Below are 25,726 nucleotides of genomic sequence, written 5' to 3'. Positions count from 1 at the left end.
CAGCCTCCTGATCCATAATACAAAAAGAAGCAAATTAAAAAGAAAAAAAAAAAGTTTTTTTTTTATCTTTTAACAAAGGATATAATACAAAACCAAGAAAACGTTCTTAAATAAATGTTCCCTTTAAATTTACCAAATCAAGAAAACATACCCCAGGCAACACTCTACACCTCAGCAGAATTACTGAGGTGCCCTACCTGTCCTGCAACCTGCAGCAAACTAAGGAAAAAAACGATCCCATTTACAATCTTAATTTCCAGAGAAGAAAAAAACAGCAAGAAGCATTCTAAACAGCAGAGTCATCTGAAATATGGGCACCTCACTCTTTTTTTTTTTTTTTTTTTAATATCTTTATTTTTTATTTGCCATACAGAATATAATTCAGTTATAATTTCACTACTAGTATAACATATATTCATATTACAACAAGTAGTAATTCTTTAACACAGCGCGTGACGAATATATTAAAAAATTAGGAGCCAATAAGAATATTTAGGAGCCAGGCATATTTTTTAGGAGCCAGACAGTTGGATTTGTATATAGATATATGGAGAATAACCCAAAAAGTTAGGAGCCAGGGGTAAAATTCTAGGAACCAGTGGCTGGGTTTGTCGAGCCCTGCTTTAACAAATATTTGCGATTCCAAATAATACATACATTTGTTGGCCAATCAGAAAAGGAAAAAAAGAAAAACTATGTTCAATACATAAGCGCACCTTTTCTCACGTGACATTTAGAATTTCTATATTACAATCATTATACAAAATATAGCAATTTTCTTAAATAAACTAAAAACCTAAATAACCTAAATAACCGGGGGGGGGGGGGGGAACAAAACACAATTCTCTCTCCCCGTTCTCCGCAGGCCTCGTCTCCCCTCCCCTCCTCCCCCTGTCACCTCATGCTGTTATAAAGGATATTAATCATTTGTAATAGCCAGCTCAATATAATCCGTGCCCATAAACGGGGCAATTAATTGTCTCTGAATTTCTATTGGGAACCTCTTAATTATTTTTTTCCATTTATAAAAGAAACTTCTAACTTGAGATTCTGAATTCACAGATGTATCGAATTGTTCCATAATTAATTGGTTTTTAAGTTTTTGGATAAATTCCTTAATACTGGGGGCTTTTTTAGATTTCCAGTGTTTTAATATCAGTAGTCTACCAGTTATAATTATAATATTAAATTGGCAAATATTTTTGAATAATGTTTCGTCCTGTGTTGAAAAAAGAACACCTGTTTATCAGATAATTGTATATTAGTCATATTAATTTTATTAATCCAAGTGTTTATTTTATGCCAGAATAATTTCACCTTAGGACAGCCCCAAAAACAATGACATAGATCTGCATTTATGGCCTTACATCTCAGACAGCGTCCCTCTGTTTTATCCCATTTAGCTTTAACTTGTGGGGTAACATATGCATTATTTATAAATTTGGTATGCGTTTCTCTCCATGATGAAGAAACTGTCGCTCGATCTACTAGATAGAAACTTTGTTGTAATCTTTTTGTGGAAATCTGCCATACACCTGCTAACTTTTGAAGATTCTCACAACCGAGTGAGGAGATAATTATTTTGTATATTATTGAGATACTGTATTTACCAGTGTTAAATAAAGTTAAAGCAGGTTCCTATATATCCCAAGTCTCAAGTGTTATATTATTCTGTATGATTTCCTGAATGTAATGTTGTACCTGTAAAAAATCAAAGAAATCTCTGTTTTTAATGTCAAAGTCTCGTTTAAATTCGGAGAACTGTTTGCATACCTTTGCTTCTAGGTCTATACATTGGTGTACCATTTTTATTCCTTTCAATGTCCAATTTCTAAAGATTTTTGAGTCTAATGCTGGAGTAAAGTTAGGATTGCCGATAGGTAAATATTTAGAAAAAGTTGGATTGATACCTAGTATTCTGAGCATTTTCTGCCATGCCATTATTACACACTGAATCACAGGAAACTGGCTAGTTTTAATAGGCCATTTATCAGGTAACGTATGAAGAAGTGATGTAAGAGAATATGGAAATAATAACATATCTTCCAATGGGAGAACGGCATAATAATCAGCACTAACCAACCAATCTATTGCACATATGCACGATAAATTATACATTTCTATATCTTCAGTTCTAAAGAGGGACATTTTTTTAAAGGCTATTGATCTTCTTTTCCCTTCCCATAAAAATTGTAAACATGCTCTTCTATGAGCAATTAAATCTTTTTTTTTTATCAGAATTGGAAGGTTCTGCATTAAATAAAGCTGTTTAGGAAAGAGAAGCATTTGAATTAAATTAATCTTACCAGATATAGTAAGTTTAAATTTTGCCCATTTTTCCATATCCCGCTTTATTTTGAGGAAGATCGGGGGGTAGTTGAAATCATACCATTCTTTGTCATTTTTCGATGATTTAATCCCTAGGTATGTAAAGGAATCTTTTGCCTCTTTGAATGGTATGAATCCTTAATTTTATTTAGCCACAAAAATTCTGGTTTTAGTGTATAAATCTTATAGCCTGAAAAAGTCCCGAATTCTTGTAGTATCTGTATTAGTAAAAGTATATTTTTTTTGTGTTTGTTAATAATACTAGCAAATCATCAGCATATAAAAGTGTTGTTATTCTTCTGGTACCTAGTTTAATCCCGTCTAATCCTTTCCTCAAATGAATCGCAAGGGGCTCTAGAGCCAAGTTAAAAAGATATGGAGACAATGGGCATCCCTGTCTTGAGCCCTTAAGAAGGGGAAATTGTTCTGAAGATGTTCCATTAATAATGACCGACGCCCCGGCTGAAATGTAAATTGACCATATAAGATGAAGGAAAGGGCCCTCGACTCCATATTTCCTTAAGGCCAAGAATAAATGGTCCCAAGTAATGGAGTCGAAGTGTGTTCAATTTATCTAGGCTAGTCCTGTCTAATGTTGGAACCTGTATTTTCCCCCAAAATTCCTCTTGAATTTGAGGGTTTATTGGTGATGCTGAATACAGATCTCAAAAGTAACAAAATGCATAATTTTGGATTTCTTTGATATGTGTAATTCTGCCTGTTTCAGTTTTAATGGCTTTAATCATTTCTCTCCTTTTTTTAGATTTGGTTAAGTTAGCTAAGTGTTTCCCTGCTTTGCCGCTATGCCTAAAGAAAAAGAACCGTCTTCTAAGGTCTTCTAAGGTCTTCCTGTGCCACTTTTTGTTCTAGAAAAAGTTCTCTTTCCTTTTTAATTTTACAATATAGTTCCCAGGATTTATTAGATCGCTAATATAAGTGTTATAACTATTACGTAGCTGACTAGCAAGTTCTATATCCTTTATTAAGTTTTTACGTTTCTGAATAACCAAATATACTTTGATGTCACCCCTTATTACTGCCTTGAATGCTTCCCATAAGGTTTCTGTTTTAATTCCTGGTGTAGAATTGATCTTAATATAGTCTGACCACTTTAATTTTAACCATGCTTTAAATTGGACATTTTGTACAAGATATCTGGGAAAATAAAATCTATTAAAATTAACTTCTTGTGGCTTCTGAATTCTAAAATTAAGAGTAAGGATAGCATGATCTGAAATAATAATTTCTTGAATGTTAGCTTTGAGTTCTAATCTGAATATTTTATTACTCATCAAGAAGTAGTCTATTCTAGACAGTTTTGTACGAACGGGATTCACATGAGAATTTCCTTAAATCTGGGTTTTGAATCCGCAAGATGTCTTTACTATGTAGTGTGTTACAGAAGTTTTTAATTATTTTGACTTCTTGTTTACTGTTCCTGTTCTGTGCAGGCTTTAGCCTGTCCAATGTAGGGTACCTCACTCTAACAGGAAGTGAAAAAAAGCGCAAAAAAACCTCTGACATCACAGAATCAGAATCTCCCTAAAAGGGGCGGTCCTACAACTAAAAAAAAAAAGTTTTTTTTGTCAAACAACTTTCTTGAAAAACAGGCTTAAAAACAAACAATAAAACCCCCCCAAAAAGTACATAATCTGTTACTAAAAACAGATCCTCACTGAGCCATCAATAAAATAAATAACTCCTCACACTAACAGTGCCTGCTAAAACTGCCATAAAAACCTGCACCCTGACAGGAATAATAAAAAACGTCCCCCTGCAGCGTTTCAGCTGAATAAGTGCCAAATTTTTCCCTGCTACATAGAAAAATAAAACTGGCACTTACCTCAATATTTATCTGTCCGGCAGCAGGACAGCTCACCTGGTTTGAGAGGACGCCATCCCTCACATGGACCTGTGGAAATAAAGAAAGACTGAATAAACTTACTCAGGCTATCTAAATAGGGCAGCAAAATGTTATGGGAAAACGCAGTGAGGATTGTACCCCACAAGTTCCCAATTGCTTAAAAGCCACCATTGCCCTACTGAAGAGACTGACATAGGCTAAGGCTAGACCCTTAAGAAAGATCAGCGCAAACCTGCTTTAAAATAAAAAAAATCTTGATTGTAGATCAGACACCAAAACTTCACCTCCTCCTTGCACCACAGGCAAAAAGAATGACTGGAGGTTATGGGTAAGGGAAGTGACATATATAGCAGCTTTGCTGTGGTGCTCTTTGCCTCCTCCTGCTGGCCAGGAGTGATATTCCCACTAGTAATTGAGGATTCAATGGACTATATCTTAGGAAAGAAAGTTAGACGCACAAAAAGGGACATCAAAAAGGGAGTGCAAACTAAAACAAACAGGTCCTGCCTGTTAAACAACGCAACCCCCCTAGAGCTTGGGACTGGGATTCTATAACTATATACATATAAAAAAAAAAAAAAAAAAAAAAAAAAAAAAAGAGGATTTAACCCTCTTGACTCGTCTAATCAAGATCGTAATCTGATTTAGATGACTGAGATACACCTGACGGATCAGGACTGTGAACCTCTAACAATCTCAGAAGTAAATGCAGGCGTGCCATTCTAAATCTAAATGCAAATCCCCCTCAGTTGGAGGAGTCAAATCAGGCGACTCAAACCCCAGGTGGTTCTGCTGCTGAAGCCTCAGAGGGAACCGCATCCCCACAATAGTCATTTTACATGACAGCCCATGGGTAGGAAAGCACGGATCAACCCTTTGTTTGCACGTAGCAGGAAGAGGCAAACTCGCTAAAGCCATAGAGATGGCCATGCAAAAACATGCAGTAACCTCTGGTGGAAAAAAAGTCTCCCTGAAACGAAGGAGTAATTATACTTAGGGGAACTGCATGTGTAGAAGAAGATTCTAGGAAACGCACCTCACGGGAAGAGGAATCCTCAGAGGTAGACAGCTCAGTGGTATCTAACATCTCAACATTGTTTGTAGAGAATACCCTATTGCGGCATACAAAACAATTGAGCGGGCTGGTCTACCCAGGCCTCCTCACAACATACGCAAGTATCAAAATCTGTATCAGAGGAATCCTTTAGAATATCAGAATCCTACATAATTCTAATTAAAATGTTTAGCCAAAAAAATATCTGGCACCTTAAACCCCCAATGGCTGGGGCACTCACCACCTCCTATGACCCAGACAGGTAGAGAAATTAACTCTTCTCCGCAGCCACTCGGTCAGGAATCGGAAATGGAAAACAAAATGTGACCTACTCCCAGTCATATGGTGCCTCATGCAGGACCACCAGCCAGCTTAATAAAACTGCTCAGCTCTATAAACTGTATGTTCCGTATCGGCCTATGAGCCCAAAATGTCTCCTACACATACGCAGTCAACATCACATAACAAACATGATTAAAAATACCTCACTGTTCAATAATCCCCCTCAGGAGACATTAAACCTTGATTCCATAAAGATAAAGGAGTCCCACTGAGACCCTCTCTTCTATCGTTAACATGTGTGTAAAAAAATAAACAATCTTACCAGAATCTATGCGCTTCGGACATGGACATGAGTGAAGAAAGCAGGCAGCGAAACTCGTCAACGCTGATTGCTTAAGGAGCTGTTAATATGAGTCTGGATGGTTTCGCAGAAAGACTCTCCCTGCATCTCCAGACTTTAACTTTTATCCATGCTCTCACTGAGAGGCTGACAGGACTATTTAAAACTCCAGTCCCATCTCAAAGAGTACTACCCTCCATAAGGAACTACTCCGTATTTTCTGACACTTATTTGCCAACCTCCTGTGACGAAAGGCAAAGAATGACTGGGGGATGAGGGAAGTGGTGGAGGTATTTAAGCCTTTGGCTAGGGTGTCTTTGCCTCCGCCTGGTGGCCGGGTTCTATATTCCCACAAGTAATGAATGCAGCTGTGGACTCTCCCTGTATTTAGAAGGAAATTAGCATATGAGCCTGCCTAGGTTTAGCTTTTGACAAAGAATACCAACAGAACGAAGCACATTTGACTTTAAAAAGTAAATTGCTTGCCCTATCTGAATCATAAAAGTTTCATTTTGACTAGCCTGTCCCTTTAAGTAATGTTATGGAGAAATCAATTTCATAACATTTTGCAAGCTTATCTACCAAACTCAGTATAAGACTATCCTTTCCAAAACTGAAAATGATTATGCTGACATTTACAGCAAAGACACTCTATTGTTGCTATTTAAAAAGGGCATGGTATACAACCAAAATGTAATTCATCATAAAAAGGTTTAAATTATGCAGTGAAAATAAGTAGCAATGCACTTTCTTTGTTTTTGCCTGCTGTTCCTGTAATTTAAATTATAAAACTGTAATGCTTTCACACCCCTTAGTGAGGCTACAGTTCATTATGTTCAGAAAATATTTACTTTGTTGCTAAAGATGTGAACACACAATATTCATTTTAAGACTTTTTCAAATTAAGACGTGTTATTCTAAAGAAGGTTTACACACAAGGGTTTCAGGCTTAGAAACTATAGTGTAGCAAAAACAACATCCACATCAAAGAAAATAGCTAAGGTGCCTGTTTCCAGAGCCCGGACAATTCCCCACATATGCTACTAGGTGCTGGTTGTAAAGCACTCAATTTGTGAGCCAAGTTCATTTACCAACTTATGTCAGCATTTCAGCACTAAAACATGTACTGAGACCATTATTATCTTTTCATAATCAAGGATCTGTCAAAACACATATGCTTTTATTTAAGTTGCTGGGCACAAAAAGATATTCAAACTAATATGCTTAGTTTTACTTTACTCAATCTCAAGATTCAACATAATACTGTAAGATCAACTCAAAATTATTGCCTAGCAATTTTAAATGGCAACCACTCAGCAACCATTTTTAAGATCAAAGAAAATCAACATTAAAATTATATAGCATATTAAAAAAAAATCAGAATTAATATAATTGACATCTGATTCCAATACATTTTTAAAGGGTCTAAAAGCTTTCTTCAAATGTCTTCAATATCATACAAAAAGTCACAATCAACTGGTTTAAAGAGGTCTCATGCAAAATAACACTCTCATGCCTGACAGCTAATGTAGAACATATATAATCACTACCGTTTTTCTTTTCGGAATGATCATTTAAAATAAGTAGCCAATATAGATAATTTTTTGTTCTCCACATTTATTTAACAAGCTATCAACAAAGACCTGGAGTTAAAAAAAAAACTTACTTTCAGAACCATCACTTCCTTTGTTGCGTTTTGTCCTCCGAAAATGCCTGTTTTCTGCCTCCAGATGTGAGCTGTCCTCAGTTCTCAAGCTATTTAACAAAGCCACCTGAAAGAAAGAAATTATTATTCAGGGATAACTTTTGGTAAACCGAGTTAACCTCAAAAGATGACCTCAGAAAAAGTCATCATATAATCAAAATACTAAGAATACTATCAATTATCTCATGTGAACAGCCTCATGTAGACTCATTCATAATTTTTTTTTAGTGTTTATAGTTCAGTACCGTATTGTTTGATAACTTCTATAAAACGTACATATGGGAAACAATATCAGAGAGTGACAAAAGATGAAGCACTCTTTTACAAAAACAAAATTTATGCTTACCTGATAAATTTCTCTCTTTCCGGATATGGTGAGTCCACGGCATCATCAATTACTGTTGGGAATATCACTCCCGGTCAGCAGGAGGAGGCAAAGAGCACCACAGCCAAGTATCACTCCCCCTCCCACAAACCCCAGTCATTCGACCAAAGGTAAATGGAGAGAAAAGGAGCAACACAAGGTGTGAAGGTGCCTGAGGTTTTTTGGTCAAAAATAGCTGTCTTAAATAAAATTAAAAAAAAAAAGGGCAGGGCCGTTGACCCACCATATCTGGAAAGAAAGAAATTAATCAGTAGAGCATATAATTTTGTTTTCTTTCCTAAGATATGGTGAGTCCACAGCATCATTAATTACTGTTGGGAATCAATTCCCAAGCTAGAGGACACAGATGATTAGGGAGGGACAGGACAGGTTACCTAAACAGAAGGCACCACTGCTTGAAGAACCTTTCTCCCAAAACAAGCCTCAGCTGAGGCAAAAGTATCACATTTGGAAAAAGTATGCAGAGAAGACCAAGTTGCAGCCTTGCAAATCTGCTCCACAGAAGCTTCATTTTTGAAAGCCCAAGAAGAGGAGACAGCCCTCGTGGAATGAGCCATAATTCTCTCAGGAGGCTGCTGTCCAGCAGTTTCATAAGCCAAACGAATCATACTTTTCAAGCAGAGAGAAAGAGATGTAGCAGTAGCTTTCTGACCTTTACGTTTCCCAGAGAAACAAACAATTAGAGCAGAAGACTGTTGAAAATCCTTAGTCGCCTGCACAACATCCAGATTGTTCAACAAACGTTCCTTATGAGAAGAAGGATTAGGACATAGAGAAGGAACAGCAATTTCCTGATTAATATTTCTGTCCGAAACAACTTTAGGAAGGAAACCTAACTTAGTATGAAGAACCGCCTTATCAGCGTGAAAGATAAGATAAGGTGAATCATACTGCAAAGCTGAGAGTTCCGAGACTCTCCAAGAAGAGGAGATAGCCAAAAGAAACAAAACCTTCCAAGATAACAGCTTAATATCTATGGAATACATAGGCTCAAATGTAGTCTGCTGCAAAACTCTAATAACAAGGTTAAGGCTCCACGGAGGAGGAGCAACGGACTTAAACACAGGCCTGATTCTGACCAAGGCCTGACAAAAGGATTGTACATCTGGCCCGTCTGCCAGACACTTACGTAGTAAGATAGATAAGGCAGAAATCTGACCCTTTAAAGGTACTCACTAACAAACCTTTCTCCAGACCCTCCTGGAGAAAAGACAAAATCCTAGGAATCCTGACCCTACTCCAAGAGTAGCCCTTGGATTCACACCAATAAATATATTTACGCCATATCTTATGGTAAATCCTTCTAGTCACAGGCTTGCAAGCCTGAATCATGGTCTCAATGACTGGCTCCGAACAACCACGCTTCAACAGAACTAAGCGTTAAATCTCCAAGCAGTCAGCTTAAGAGAATCGAGATTTGGATGAAGGAAAGGCCCCCTTCCTCAGAGGCAGTCTCCAAGGTGGGAGAGACGACATCTCCACTAGGTCTGCATACCAGATCCTGCGAGGCAGCGCCAGAGCTATTATAATCACTGATGCTCTCTCCTGCTTGATACGAGCAATGACTCATGGAAGGAGAGCAAACGGAGGAAACAAGTATGCCAGCTTAAAGTCCCAAGGGACCGCCAGAGTATCTATCAGAGGAATCTGAGGATCCCTCAACCTCGAACCGTAACTTGGAAGTTTGGCATTCTGACGAGACACCATCAGATCCAGCTCTGGCACCTCTCCATTTGAGGGTTAAGCTGGAGAACACCTCAATATGGAGTTTTCACTCCGCGGAATGAAAAGTCTGTCTTTTGACAGGAAATCCGCTTCCCAATTGTCTACTGCCGGATTGTGGATGGCAGATAGACAGTAATTGTGAGCTTCTGCCCACTGAATAATCTGAGCCACCTCTTTCATGGCTAAGGAACTCTGAGTTCCCCCCTGGTGATTGATGTAAGCCACTGAGTCGATTTTGTCCGACTGGAATCTGATAAACCAGGCTAAGGACAATTTAAGCCCAACCAAAAAACCATTGAAGATCACCCTCAACTCCAAGATGTTTAAAGGTGCAGGTACTCTGGACTCCGGAGGAGTCTGCTCTCCCTATAAAGAGTCCCAGACCGCTGCCCAGCAGGCTGGCGTTCATAGTGACAATCACCCAGGAAGGTCTCCGAAAGCATGTTCCCTGAGAAAATCCCCACAGGAGAGAGTCTCTTGTTGACTGATCCAGATCTATCCTTAGACAGATCCACATGATCCCCATTCCATTGTCTGAGCATGCATAACTGCAAAGCTCTCCAATGGAATAGAGCAAAAGGAATGATGTCCATGCAAGCGACCATCAGTCCAATTACCTCCATACATTGAGCCACTGATGGCTGAACAGAAGACTGTAGAGAGAGGCAAGAGGAGAGAATCCTGGATTTTCTGACCTCCGTCAGAAATATTTTCATCGATAGGGAGTCTATTATTGTCATCAAGAAAACCACCCTTGTAGCTGGAACAAGGGAACACTTTTCTAGTTTCAGTTTCCAACCATGGGAACGTAGAAAAGACAACAAGGTCTCCATGTGAGATTTTGCTTGTTGAAAAGATGGCGCCTGAACCAATATGTCATCCAGATAGGGCGCCACAGCAATACCCTAAGACCTAAGAACTGCTAAGAGAGCCCCCAGAATCTTTGAAAAAATTCTGGGAGCTGTAGCAAGGCCAAACGGAAGAGCCACAAACTGAAAGTGCTTGTCCAGAAAGGCAAAGCTCAGATATTTGTGATGATTCTTGCGAATGGGAACATGAAGGTATGCATCCTTCAGATCTATAGTCATCATGGACTGACCCTCTTGCACTAAAGGAAAAATGGAACGTATCGTCTCCATCTTGAAGGACAGTACTCTGAGAAATTTGTTTAGACACTTTAGGGCTAGACTCGGTCTAAAAAGTTCCTTCCTTTTTGGGAACAATGAACAGATTGGAATAGAAACCCAGATCTTGTACCTGAGCTGGAACAGGTACTATCACTCCCAGAGAGGAGAGATCCTGTACACATTTCAAGAACGCCTCTCTTTTTGTCTGCTCTGCAGATAACCTTGAGAGGTGGAACCTGCCCCTGGGAGGAAAGATCTTGAATTCTAACTTGTAACCCTGGGCTACTATGTCCACAGCCCAAGGATCTGGGACATCTTGTATCCAAGCTTGGGAGAACGGAGAAAGTCTGCCCCCCCACATGATCCGATCCCAGATCAGAGGCAAACCCATCATGCTGATTTAGAGGCAGCTGCGGGCTTCTTCGATTGCTTCCCCTTGTTCCAAGACTGACCGGGTTTTGCAAGAAGGCTTGGACTGATCCTGCTTGGCAGTGGCAGGGGAAGACTTGCTTCTGAAGTTATGAAAGGACTGAAAATTACTTTGATGACCTTTCATTCTATTCTTCCTATCTTGAGGCAGAAAAGACCCTTTTTTTACCCGTAATATCAGAAATAATGTCTGTTAGACCTGAACCAAGCAATGTCTCACCCTTGTAAGGAAGAGCTAAAAGGTTGAGGAGACATCTGCTGACCAAGATTACAGACACAAGGCTCTGCGGCCTAGTATGGCAAAACCAGATGACTTGGCTCCCAGCCTAATCATCTGCAAAATAGCATCAGAAATAAAGGAATTAGCCAACTTAAGAGCTTTAATCCTGTCTTGACCTGAAGAGAGTCAGACAATGGTACAAACCAGTAAGATGCAGCACTTGTCACAGTGGCAATACACACTGCAGGTTGGCATAAAAGACCTAGATGAACATAAATGCTCTTTAAATAAACTTCCATCTTTTTGTTTATAGGATCTTTAAAAGAGCAACTATCCTCAATAGGAATAGTAGTTCTCTTAGCTAGAGTAGAAATAGCCCCTTCTACCTTATGAACTGTGTGCCATGGTTCTGTAAAGGAGTCAGGAACAGGAAACATTTCTTAAAAATAGGAGACGGGAAAAGGATACCCCCGGCTTCTATCACTCCTGAGTAATAATATCCATAGTCCTTAGTAGAAGGAACCTCAAAGTAATTAAGTTTACTAGATTTCTTAGACTGGGCAATGACAGAAGTGTCTGAGTCATCCAAAGTAGCCAAAACCTCCTTTAACAAAACAGGAAGGTGTCCAAGATTAAATCTGAAAGAACTTCCTTCAGTCTCAGACAAAGGAATTACAGAAAGCTCTGATGCATCTTCAAAAAGCTCTCAAAAAGCTCTGATGCATCTTCCTCATCAGACTTACGAGGAAGAGCCATTCGAGAAACATTACTGGAATCAGAAACCTTGCCATCTGAATACCTAAGTTTTCTCTGACGTTTTCCTTTTACATAGGAAAACCAGCTAACACTGCTGAGGATACTTGCGCGGCAATTTCTGCTTTCAAATATACTCCACTAGGAGTTATAGAGGAACCGCAGGGCACTGCATGCGACACCGGTGAGGCTTAGGACGTTACAGGGGAAGGCTGTGATATTACCTTTACAGCATCATCCTGAGAGACATTAGGCTCAGCAATCAAAACATTTTCTTTACACTGTAAAGTTTTTTTAAACACATGAGGAACAGAATTGCACAGGGGAAGCAATCTGAGCTTCTAAACACACAAGATAGGCATTTAATTGATCATGATCTGTATCAGACATGATCACAGTAAATGATTCACTGCTGAAAAAAACATAATTTTAATTTTTTTTTTTATCAGTGACACACTTTAGTTATAGTATCTAACAATTATCTCACAGAAAAAAAAATTTAAACAAAGATTGTCTTAGCGACTATGCGCTCTTAAACCTCAGGAACCCCACACCTCAGTCTTAGCTGAGGTGCCTACCTGTCACCAACTCCAGAGAGGTACTCAGTAAGCATATCACTACCCTCACGTGATTTGCTCAAAAATAACTGCGCTACAGAGAGGTGCGAAACCAGAGACAAAGCTACTTTCTGGTTCCACTTCACAAAGTAATGCAATGCCGTCTTGGCTAAAGTGCTAACCAGTTTAAGATACACATTGAAGCAGACATGTTATCACGGTCTAAAAGTCACAGTACCGCAATCCTCCACCAAATAAAAAAAAAAACCTTTTCCTCACAATAAAGCATATTTGCTTCCTATTCCTAGAAACTAAAAAGAGCCTAACATAAATGAACCCTATCATTCCTGAAAGGGTATAGTCACAGTCACAATGCCCTGCTCCATGTCCCACTTATCCTTACTTAAGTATTAACCTTGTCCCTTATAAGTTATATGCAGAGAATACTGTAAGTGCATAATCTCCCCACCTGGAAGACAAAAGGCACTTACCTGCCAAATCCCCTGTCCGGCAAGTAGACAGCTCACTAGGTATGCAAGGACACAATTCCTCACAGAGACCTGTTGGAAAAAAGGAACAGAGTCACCTACTCTGATTTTACATACTAGGGCAGCACAAAGTTAAGATAACCCAGTAAGGTCCACCTTACAAGTTCCTAACTGAATGAAAGCCACCACTACCCTTACTCAAGAGATTAACATGGAATACGGCTATACCCAAAAATTTGCTTGTAGAAATTAATTTTATCAGACACCAAAATCTTCACCTCCTCCATGTGCGAAGGCAAAGAGAATGACTGAGGTTTGTGGGAGGGGGAGTGATACTTAACAGCTTGGCTGTGGTGCTCTTTGCCCCTCCTGCTGGCCAGGAGTGATATTCCCAACAGTAATTGATGATGCCGTGGACTCACCATGTCTTAGGAAAGAAATATACTATAAAACAAAAAACTTAAATTAATTTGAAAGTCTGATTATTTAGCTATTAACAAAACCCATTTGAAAATAAACACAAAACATGACAAAATTAATCCCTTAACAGGAGAAAATTAGAAAGTGTTTTAAAATTGCATGCTCTATCTGAATCCTTTTGGTTTCATATCCTATTTTTCTTCATTTTTCTTCATTCTCTTGGTACATTTATTTTAAAAAGCAGGAATTTACGCTTAGGCAGATCAGCCAACTCCTCAAATTCCGTCACTTCCGGTGACGTGGAATAAACTGTTTTACTGCAAATTTCCTCAGTGTGCATGCACTTCACTGAGTCACAGCATCAAACATATATACGATGCTCTGTAATTTCCCCATCTTCACTATCTTTTTTGCCTCCGCCTGGGGGGGTTCAAGGTGGGCGAAGCTCCCCCCTTGAACCCCCCAGGAGCAGGCAAAAAAAAAAAATATAGTGTAGATGGGTGAATGACACTGCATCACATATATGTGTGGCTAGCATGCAGTTCCGTTGCAGAGATTTGCTTCTGTGGTGGAGTGTATGCACAGTGAGTACATTTTTGGTCAGACTTGGCTAATCTGACAGACTTGAGGCAGTTGGAATGTAGTAATGCGCTGACGCGGTGGAGCGCATGCGTAGTGAAGGAATTTCCGGTCACACAGCTGATTCCACATTACTGGAAGTGACGGAATTGGCTAATCTTTCAGAACACCGGACGATTTTTGGTTCAGACCCTGGGTAGCGCTTGCTGATTGGTGGCTACATTTGGGCCAGCTCCTATACTTACATTACTGCTTTTCAAATAAAGATACCAAGAGAAAAAAGAAAAAATTATAAATAGGAGTAAATTAGAAAGTTGCTTAAAATTACATGCTCTATAAGAATCATAAAAGAAAAAAAATGGGTTTCAAATCCCTTTAACCAAAATACTCTTTTTATACCCAGTGCTGTGCTTACTGCTTCATGCCATCTTAACCCCTTAACCCTTTAAGGACACAGCTTTCAGTTTGCTCAATTGTTTTATGACGGAAAAATTCCGTCATATGTCCTTAAGAGGTTAACTATTAAAGCTCAACATAGAAAAATGACCAACAACATATAGTGTTTGTAAGGAGTCGTTAAGGGGTTAAAGGAACCTTAAACAGTAGTAGAGCTCAATCAGTAGAGTGGGTGTGGATGGTTAAAAACTTTAAACAAATTATTTTAACAGGCTAAGAACTGTTTTTTTTTTTTTTTTTTTAAGAGTTCCATATACAGGTAGCCCTCAGTTTATGCCGGGGTTAGGTTCCAGAAGGAATGGTTGTAAATCAAAACCGTTGTAAATTGAAACCCAGTGTATAATGTAAGTCAATGGAAAGTGAGGGAGATTAGGTTCCAGGCCCCTCTCAAAATTGTCATAAGTAACACCATTTATTTTTAAAGCTTTGAAATGAAGACTTTAAATGCTAAACAGCATTATAAACCTAATAAAATAATCACACAACACAGAATATATAATTAAACTAAGTTAAATGAACAAAAACATTTGCTAAACAGCATTATAAACCTAATAAAATAATCACACAACACAGACTTCACTTGCATTTTTCTGCAAACAGTTCTTTCTATGCATTCCAATCTGGACTGATTTATAGACAGAAAGATCTTGTTCCTTTGAAAACTGCTCGATAGCTCAGGTCTGGTTAAACTGATTAATTTCAGCTCGTTTGGCTTTGCTGCAACACAAGCGGACAGCTCCACCTACTGGCTATTTTAATAAATGCACTGCTTCTCAATGCTTTTCAATAGCAGTCACATGACTGGAAAAAAAGGTTATTATTCTGAAACGGTGTAAATTGAACCGTTGTAAAACGAGGGCCACCTGTACTTTGTATTGGATAGTACAGGAAGCACTATTAGCTTATTAAAGGGACACTGAACCCAAATTTTTTTCTTTTGTAATTCAGAAAGAGCATGCAATTTTAAGCAACTTTTATCAATTTTTCTTCGTTCTCTTGCTATCATTATTTGAAAAAGAAGGCATCTAAGCTTTTTTTTGTTTCAGTACTCTGGACAGCACTTTTTTATTGGTGGATGAATTTATCAACCAATCAGCAAGGACAACCCAGGTTGTTCACCAAAAATGGTCCGGCATCTAAACTTACATTCTTGCATTTCAAATAAAGATACTAAGAGAATGAAGAAAATTTGATAATAGGAGTAAATTAGAAAGTTGCTTAAAATTTCATGCTCAATCTGAATCACGAAAGAAAATATTTGGGTACAGTGTCCCTTTAATTACTAATTTGTTATGAGGAGTAAGTTAAAGTCTATTATGTGAGGGAATTAACGCGCCAGTGCTATCCAACATGAAGTTGTTAGCGAGCAATAGACTATTGCTTGAGAAATAAATATTAACTTTGGACCTTTAATATGTAAAAAACATAATTTATGCTTACCTGATAAATTTATTTCTCTTGTAGTGTATCCAGTCCACGGATCATCCATTACTTGTGGGATATTCTCCTTCCCAACAGGAAGTTGCAAGAGGATCACCCACAGCAGAGCTGCAATATAACTCCTCCCCTCACTGCCATATCCAGTAATTCGACCGAAACAAGACGAGAAAGGAGAAACCATAGGGTGCAGTGGTGACTGTAGTTTAATTAAAATTTAGACCTGCCTTAAAAGGACAGGGCGGGCCGTGGACTGGATACACTACAAGAAAAATAAATTTATCAGGTAAGCATAAATTATGTTTTCTCTTGTTAAGTGTATCCAGTCCACGGATCATCCATTACTTGTGGGATACCAATACCAAAGCTAAAGTACACGGATGATGGGAGGGACAAGGCAGGAACTTAAACGGAAGGAACCACTGCCTGTAGAACCTTTCTCCCAAAAACAGCCTCCGAAGAAGCAAAAATGTTAAATTTGTAAAATTTTGAAAAGGTGTGAAGCGAAGACCAAGTCGCAGCCTTGCAGATCTGTTCAACAGAGGCCTCATTTTTAAAGGCCCAGGTGGAAGCCACAGCTCTAGTAGAATGACCTGTAATCCTTTCAGGGTGCTGCTGTCCAGCAGTCTCATAGGCTAAGCGTATTATGCTCCGAAGCCAAAAGGAGAGAGAGGTTGCCGAAGCTTTTTGACCTCTCCTCTGTCCAGAGTAAACGACAAACAGGGCAGATGTTTGACGAAAATCTTTAGCAGCCTGTAAGTAAAACTTCAAGGCACGGACTACGTCCAGATTATGCAAAAGTCATTCCTTCTTTGAAGAAGGATTAGGACACAATGGTGGAACAACAATCTCTTGATTGATATCCCTGTTAGTAACCACCTTAGGTAAAAACCCAGGTTTGGTACGCAGAACTACCTTGTCTGAATGAAAAATCAGATAAGGAGAATCACAATGTAAGGCAGATAACTCAGAGACTCTTCGAGCCGAGGAAATAGAAATCAAAAACAGAACTTTCCAAGATAAAAGTTTAATATCAATGGAATGAAGGGGTTCAAACGGAACTCCCTGAAGATCTTTAAGAACCAAGTTTAAGCTCCACGGGGGAGCAACAGTTTTAAACACAGGCTTAATCCTAACCAAAGCCTGACAAAATGCCTGGATGTCTGGAACTTCTGACAGACGCTTGTGCAAAAGAATAGATAGAGCAGAGATCTGTCCTTTTAAAGAACTAGCTGATAAGCCTTTGTCCAAACCCTCTTGGAGAAAGGACAATATCCTAGGAATCCTAACCTTACTCCATGAGTAACTCTTGGATTCACACCAATAAAGATATTTACGCCATATCTTATGGTAGATTTTCCTTGTGACAGGCTTCCGAGCCTGTATTAAGGTATCAATGACTGACTCGGAGAAGCCATGACTTGATAGAATCAAGCGTTCAATCTCCATGCAGTCAGTCTCAGAGAAATTAGATTTGGATGACTGAAAGGACCTTGTATTAGAAGGTCCTGCCTCAGAGGCAGAGCCCATGGTGGAAGAGATGACATGTCCACTAGGTCTGCATACCAGGTCCTGCGTGGCCACGCAGGCGCTATCAGAATCACTGATGCTCTCTCCTGTTTGACTTTGGCAATCAGTCGAGGGAGCAGAGGAAACGGTGGAAACACATAGGCCAGGTTGAAGAACCAAGGAGCTGCTAGAGCATCTATCAGCGTTGCTCCCGGGTCCCTGGACCTGGATCCGTAACAAGGAAGCTTGGCATTCTGGCGAGACGCCATGAGATCCAGTTTGCCCCAACGATAGACCAGTTGAGCAAACACCTCCGAATGGAGTTCCCACTCCCTCGGATGAAAAGTCTGACGACTTAGAAAATCCGCCTCCCAGGTCTCTACGCCTGGTATGTGGATCGCTGACAGGTGGCAAGAGTGAGACTCTGCCCAGCGAATTATCTTTGAGACTTCTAACATCGCTAGGGAACTCCTGGTTCCCCCTTGATGGTTGATGTAAGCCACAGTCGTGATGTTGTCAGACTGAAATCTGATGAACCTCAGTGTTGCTAACTGAGGCCAAGCTAGAAGAGCATTGAATATTGCTCTTAACTCCAGAATATTTATTGGGAGGAGTTTCTCCTCCTGAGTCCACGATCCCTGAGCCTTCAGAGAGTTCCAGACTACGCCCCAACCTAGAAGGCTGGCATCTGTTGTTACAATCGTCCAATCTGGCCTGTGAAAGGTCATACCCTTGGACAGATGGACCCGAGAAAGCCACCAGAGAAGAGAATCTCTGGTCTCTTGATCCAGATTTAGTAGAGGGGACAAATCTGAGTAATCCCCATTCCACTGACTTAGCATGCATAATTGCAGCGGTCTGAGATGCAGGCGCGCAAATGGCACTATGTCCATTGCCGCTACCATTAAGCCGATTACTTACATGCACTGAGCCACTGAAGGGCGTGGAATGGAATTTAGGACACGGCAAGCATTTAGAAGTTTTGATAACCTGGACTCCGTCAGGTAAATTTTCATCTCTACAGAATCTATAAGAGTCCCTAGGAAGGAGACTCTTGTGAGTGGTGATAGAGAACTCTTTTCCACGTTCACTTTCCACCCATGCGACCTCAGAAATGCCAGAATTATCTCTGTATGAGACTTGGCAATTTGAAAGCTTGACACCTGTATCAGGATGTCGTCTAGATACGGAGCCACCGCTATGCCTCGCGGTCTTAGAGCCGCCAGAAGTGAGCCCAGAACCTTTGTAAAAATTCTCGGGGCAGTGGCCAACCCGAAGGGAAGAGCTACAAATTGGTAATGCCTGTCTAGAAAGGCAAACCTTAGGAACCGATGATGATCTTTGTGAATCGGTATGTGAAGGTAGGCATCCTTTAAGTCCACTGTGGTCATGTACTGACCCTCTTGGATCATGGGTAGGATGGTCCGAATAGTTTCCATTTTGAATGATGGAACTCTGAGGAATTTGTTTAAGATCTTTAGATCCAAGATTGGTCTGAAGGGTCCCTCTTTCTTGGGAACCACAAACAGATTTGAATAAAATCCCTGTCCTTGTTCCGTCCGCGGAACTGGATGGATCACTCCCATTACTAGGAGGTCTTGCACACAGCTTAGGAATGCCTCTTTCTTTATCTGGCTTGATGATAATCTTGAAAGATGAAATCTCCCTTGTGGAGGAGAAGCTTTGAAGTCCAGAAGATATCCCTGAGATATGATCTCCAACGCCCAGGGATCCTGAACATCTCTTGCCCACGCCTGGGCGAAGAGAGAAAGTCTGCCCCCCACTAGATCCGTTTCCAGATAGGGGGCCGTTCCTTCATGCTGTCTTGGGGGCAGCAGCAGGCTTCCTGGCCTGCTTGCCCTTGTTCCAGGACTGGTTAGGTTTCCAGGCCTGTCTGGAATGAGCAACAGTTCCCTCTTGTTTTGAAGCGGAGGAAGTTGATGCTGCTCCTGCCTTGAAATTTCAAAAGGCACGAAAATTAGACTGTTTGGCCTTTGATTTGGCCCTGTCCTGAGGAAGGGTATGACCCTTGCCTCCAGTAATGTCAGCAATAATTTCCTTCAAGCCAGGCCCGAATAAGGTCTGCCCCTTGAAAGGAATGTTGAGTAATTTAGACTTTGAAGTCACGTCAGCTGACCAGGATTTAAGCCATAGCGCCCTACGCACCTGGATGGCGAATCCGGAATTCTTAGCCGTTAGTTTAGTCAAATGAACAATGGCATCAGAAACAAATGAGTTAGCTAGCTTAATCGTTCTAAGCTTGTCAATAATTTCATTCAATGGAGCTATCTGGATGGCCTCTTCCAGGGCTTCAAACCAGAATGCCGCCGTAGCAGTGACAGGCGCAATGCATGCAAGGGGCTGTAAAATAAAACCTTGCTGAATAAACATTTTCTTAAGGTAACCCTCCAATTTTTTATCCATTGGATCTGAAAAAGCACAGCTGTCCTCAACCGGGATAGTGGTACGCTTTGCTAAAGTAGAAACTGCTCCCTCCACCTTAGGGACCGTCTGCCATAAGTCCCGTGTAGTGGCGTCTATTGGAAACATTTTTCTAAATATAGGAGGTGGGGAAAAGGGCACACCGGGTCTATCCCACTCATTGCTAATAATTTCTGTAAGCCTTTTAGGTATAGGAAAAACGTCAGTACACACTGGCACTGCATAGTATCTATCCAGCCTACACAATTTCTCTGGAATTGCAACTGTGTTACAGTCATTCAGAGCAGCTAATACCTCCCCAAGCAATACACGGAGGTTCTCAAGCTTAAATTTAAAATTAGAAATCTCTGAATCAGGTTTCCCCGAGTCAGAGATGTCACCCACAGACTAAAGCTCTCCGTCCTCATGTTCTGCATACTGTGACGCAGTATCAGACATGGCTCTAACAGCATTTGCGCGCTCTGTATCTCTCCTAACCCCAGAGCTATCGCGCTTGCCTCTTAATTCAGGCAATCTAGATAATACCTCTGACAGGGTATTATTCATAATTGCAGCCATGTCCTGCAAGGTAATCGCTATGGGCGTCCCTGATGTAATTGGCGCCATATTAGCGTGCGTCCCCTGAGCGGGAGGCGAAGGGTCTGACACGTGGGGAGAGTTAGTCGGCATAACTTCCCCCTCGACAGAACCCTCTGGTGATAATTATTTTATAGATAAAGACTGATCTTTACTGTTTAAGGTGAAATCAATACATTTAGTACACATTCTCCTATGGGGCTCCACCATGGCTTTCAAACATAATGAACAAGTAGGTTCCTCTGTGTCAGACATGTTTAAACAGACTAGCAATGAGACTAGCAAGCTTGGAAAACACTTTAAAACAAGTTTACAAGCAATATAAAAAACGTTACTGCGCCTTTAAGAAACACAAATTTTCCCAAATTTTGAAATAACAGTGAAAAAATGCAGTTACACTAACGAAATTTTTACAGTGTATGTAATAAGTTAGAAGAGCATTGCACCCACTTGCAAATGGATGATTAACCCCTTAATACCAAAAACGGAATAACAAATGACAAAAACGTTTTTTAAACAGTCACAACAACTGCCACAGCTCTACTGTGGCTTTTTACCTCCCTCAATACGACTTTTGAAGCCTTTTGAGCCCTTCAGAGAAGTCCTGGATCATGCAGGAAGAAGCTGGATGTCTGTGTCTGTAATTTTTGCTGTGCAAAAAAACAACGCCAAAATAGCCCCCTCCCACTCATATTACAACAGTGGGAAGCCTCAGGGAACCATTTCTAGGCAAAATTCAAGCCAGCCATGTGGAAAAAACTAGTCCCCAATAAGTTTTATCACCAAACATATGTAAAAAACGATTAAACATGCCAGCAAACGTTTTAAAATACACTCTTATAAGAGTATGTATCTCTATTAATAAGCCTGATACCAGTCGCTATCACTGCATTTAAGGCTTTACTTACATTACTTCGGTATCAGCAGCATTTTCTAGCAAATTCCATCCCTAGAAAAATATTTTAACTGCACATACCTTATTGCAGGAAAACCTGCACGCTATTCCCCCTCTGAAGTTACCTCACTCCTCAGAATATGTGAAAACAGCAAAGGATCTTAGTTACTTCTGCTAAGATCATAGAAAACGCAGGCAGATTCTTCTTCTAAATACTGCCTGAGATAAACAGTACACTCCGGTACCATTTAAAAATAACAAACTTTTGATTGAAGAAATAAACTAAGTATAAAACACCACAGTCCTCTTAGGACCTCCATCTTAGTTGAGAGTTGCAAGAGAATGACTGGATATGGCAGTGAGGGGAGGAACTATATAGCAGCTCTGTTGTGGGTGATCCTCTTGCAACTTCCTGTTGGGAAGGAGAATATCCCACAAGTAATGGATGATCCGTGGACTGGATACACTTAACAAGAGAAATTACACTCAGCCCACTTTTGTATACATTTTCTCTGTGGCTAGTACACCATATTTAATCTCTATATTTTTATCATCATTTCTTCATCTAATCTACATTTATAATTCTGAGTAGATTTCACGTTCAGGGGGTGTAGTGCTGTGTAGTATACCACCATTTTTGTTTATATATATATATATATATATATATATATATATATATATATATATATATATATATATATAAAAAAAATTTATTTTTATTTTTTTTCACAGACACACACACAGACATATATACCTACACAATCACACATTTATGCACACACAAAAAAAACTGTAAAAATCGCTCTTTAGAAACTTTTTTTTTTAAATGTATTTTGTAAGATCACTTACTGTGCCCAGCAGTTTCCTATATTAGAGGATGATCATTATAAAGTGCACAAAGTGAACAAGTTTACAGTACTGCTCCATGTACTAGCATGACAGCAAAGTCCCACACACCTCCTCCTGAAAGCCCTGTGACCTCACAGCGACCTAAGCATATCAGAAGGATGTACTATTAAACCCATACTAAATTCACACACACACTCACCGCTCTAGCATAAAAGCATGATGTTTTCCTTCCCGCGCAGGCAACCTTAGGGTCGGGAAGTAGCAGCTGACAAGAAGATTGAGATCCATGCTGAAAAAGGGAGGTCGTTTGTATGCTTTAGACAGAACCTCCTGATGTCCCAATTAGGAAAATGTCAGGTCGCCAGTCCGGGCTGGTAAGTTAAAATTTTTACTTGCCCGCAAGGAATTTAGGTCACATTTGGCGAACGGATCGGTCTATTCATATGCCCTGTACATAACTTTCTTCATTACTGTATATTCTATTTTTAAAATTCCTTCTGCAACTTCTTGCCTTCCAAAGAAACATCTAATCCTGATTTCATCAACTAAAGGAGCATGAAACTTTCATAATTTATATGCAGTGTATATATAATGAGGGGGCACCTTTCTAATTTACTGCTATAAACAAAGGTACCATTGCTTTTGGTATCCTTTATTGAAACTTAAATACGTTGCATAAATAAAAATGTTTCAAACACCATATAACAGTAGTGCTTGCAACAATGCCTGTAAAAGAGCAGTAATTACTGCTCAAGACACATGCATGTTTCCTATGCATTTATGGAAACATGCTTTTCAACAAAAAGTTACCAAGAGAAAAGGCTTATTTCATATCAAGTATCTGAATCAAGTCTAATGTGGATTTCCATATATTAATTGATGTAATTGGCAGGAAATATAATGTGTCTCTTTCAAACACTCAAAGTTCACTGTATGGTTAGATTTAAAAACGTTATTAACTATAAATTAATAAATTATTCTTCGTTCTCTTGTGATCTTTATTTAAAAAACAAGAATGTAAAGCTTAGGAGCCGGCCCATTTTTGGGTCGAATCCTGGGTTAAAGGGACATTATACACTAGACTTTTCTTTGCATATGAGCCATTGATATAGCCCATACAGGTTTCTTTTTGTAAAAATGTATAGTTTGCTTATTTTTAAAGAACATTGTGCGGATTTTCAGACTTCTAACCAAGCCCCAAAGTCACAGTATTTTCATAAGCAGAGGAAGGGGGAGGGGGAGTGTCTGCTTTCACTGGGTGTTCCAGTTAACCTAATCCAAAGTGCTAAACTTGGAGCTTCTAAGTAAGTTTTTAAAATATTTTATACTGGATTTTTAGATCAGCATCTGTGCATATTATTCTTTATAGTAGTGTCTATTACATGCAGTTATATGAACATTGGTGTATACTGTCCCTTTAATATTGCTTATTGGTGACTAAAAGTAGCAACCAATAAGCAATCGATATCCAGGGTGCTGAACCTAAAATAGGCTGGCTCCTAAGCTTTGCATTCCTGCTTTTTAAACAAAGATAGCAAAAGAACAAAGAAGAATTAATAATAGGACTAAATTAGAAAGTTGATTAAAATGACATGCTCTATCTGAATCATGATAGTAAAAAAATTGGGTTTAGTATCCCTTGTATAATTTGTATTTTTTTTTTTTTTTTTTAACTATAAAATGAAATTACTGGTTTAAAAAAAAAGAAAAAAGTGACTTAACCATAGATTTTCATAAAGTGTTATATGGAACGCTACTTCAGGCTGTACATGTAGCTAAATTATACAAATTAAAAAGCTAAACATTAATGTGCCATAAGTATCTTTTTTTCTCTGCATACCAACAATGACTACAACATTGAATGAGAATAAAACTTAAAAAAAAAAAAAAAAGATATGACCTCAAAAAACAAAACAAAAAAAAAACTAGTTAATTACCACCGCCACCAAAATAACAGTTTTATGAAGATTCTGCCAATCTTGAACATTAACCCATCGCTTTGGAACGAACATTACTGAATATACCTGGGTTAAAACATACACTTTTGTAAACCAGCCAACAAAATCATCAGTTGAGGAATGGATTATTTTTTCAAAAGGCAAATGAGTTCAATCTCTGTCCAAACTTGAATAATGTGAAGACTGGGAGCAGCTTGTTGTTTCAATTACTTATAAACTATACAGATAATGTCAAGGTCATAGGCAGGATTACATCTCAGAACTACATAGCTTAAATATTCTTATAGAAATATCTAAAATTGTTTTAGTCAGAGTCCATATTACAGACACTTGTGAGCTACAAAGTATCTGCCCCACACCTAGCGATTTTGATCCGTGTTTTTTTGTTTTCAATTTTTTTTTTCTTTCTAATATTGCTGAAAATGCTAGGGGCTTGCAAAGGGACTTAACATTTTTTTAGTATGTCTTTTGCAATTTACAAACTAGTTTTCATTAAACCTTATAATCTACTAGTGAGATATTCTTCTCTGTAATCACTACATCTTGTTTACATCTCATTAGCATCAATAGTACTTTGTGCCAACTATATATGTTTGAGGATATGTTTTAAAATCTGTCAATTTGAGATCTCAAGTTTACTGTGCACTGAGTTCTGTTTTTGTTAAGGAGAAAAAAAAAAAAAAAGTTTAAAGGGACAGTCTACTCCTCACTTGCAAGTGTTTTGTGTGTTTATTTTATCCTGCTGCAATAAATAGAATTTGAGCTTTGCATACCTGAGCACCACTTCACCTTTTGTTCTGATTACTTTAAATTTAACCTAATACAGCAGTATCAGCCAATTAACATTAAAGTAAAGGTAAACTTTGGTGAATGAAAGCCTGTTTTTAAAAATACTATTAAAAACAGGGGCTTTCATTCATCAAATTTTACAAAGCAGCCGTTTTGTTAAAAAATAACTTTTTTCTTTTCACTGCTACAGCAGCTTCCCCCACACAGAGATCCTCTATTCACACGTCAGCAATGACTAATCCGGCTTCCTCCAATCACAGCTTTCCCCCAAGGGTAGTCATTGCCTGAGGCCATGCTGTGATTGGAGGAAGCCGGATTAGTAATTGCTGACGTGTGAAGAGAGGATTTCCAGGAGGGAGAAGCTGCTGTAGCAATGAAAAGAAAAAAAACAGAATTTATGCTTACCTGATAAATTACTTTCTCCAACGGTGTGTCCGGTCCACGGCGTCATCCTTACTTGTGGGATATCTCTTCCCCAACAGGAAATGGCAAAGAGTCCCAGCAAAGCTGGCCATATAGTCCCTCCTAGGCTCCGCCCACCCCAGTCATTCGACCGACG

At 39.2% G+C, this 25,726-nt stretch overlaps 1 protein-coding gene across 3 annotated transcripts in view; it reads right to left on the bottom strand.

Moving 5' to 3' along the window:
• Positions 1 to 25,726, bottom strand: part of EDA (ectodysplasin A) — a 530,968-nt gene that overhangs the window by 359,643 nt on the left and 145,599 nt on the right. For all 3 annotated transcript variants that reach the window (XM_053699041.1, XM_053699042.1, XM_053699043.1), the window contains exon 2: positions 7,535 to 7,640. In XM_053699041.1, the coding sequence (XP_053555016.1) occupies positions 7,535 to 7,640 (106 nt within the window). The remainder of the gene's footprint in view (positions 1 to 7,534; positions 7,641 to 25,726) is intronic.

This window comes from Bombina bombina, chromosome 1 (assembly GCF_027579735.1).
Source record: "Bombina bombina isolate aBomBom1 chromosome 1, aBomBom1.pri, whole genome shotgun sequence".
Taxonomy (NCBI): Eukaryota; Metazoa; Chordata; class Amphibia; order Anura; family Bombinatoridae; genus Bombina; species Bombina bombina.
The sequence above is the reverse complement of the archived record's forward strand: the minus strand, read 5'-3'. Positions and strand labels throughout refer to the sequence as shown.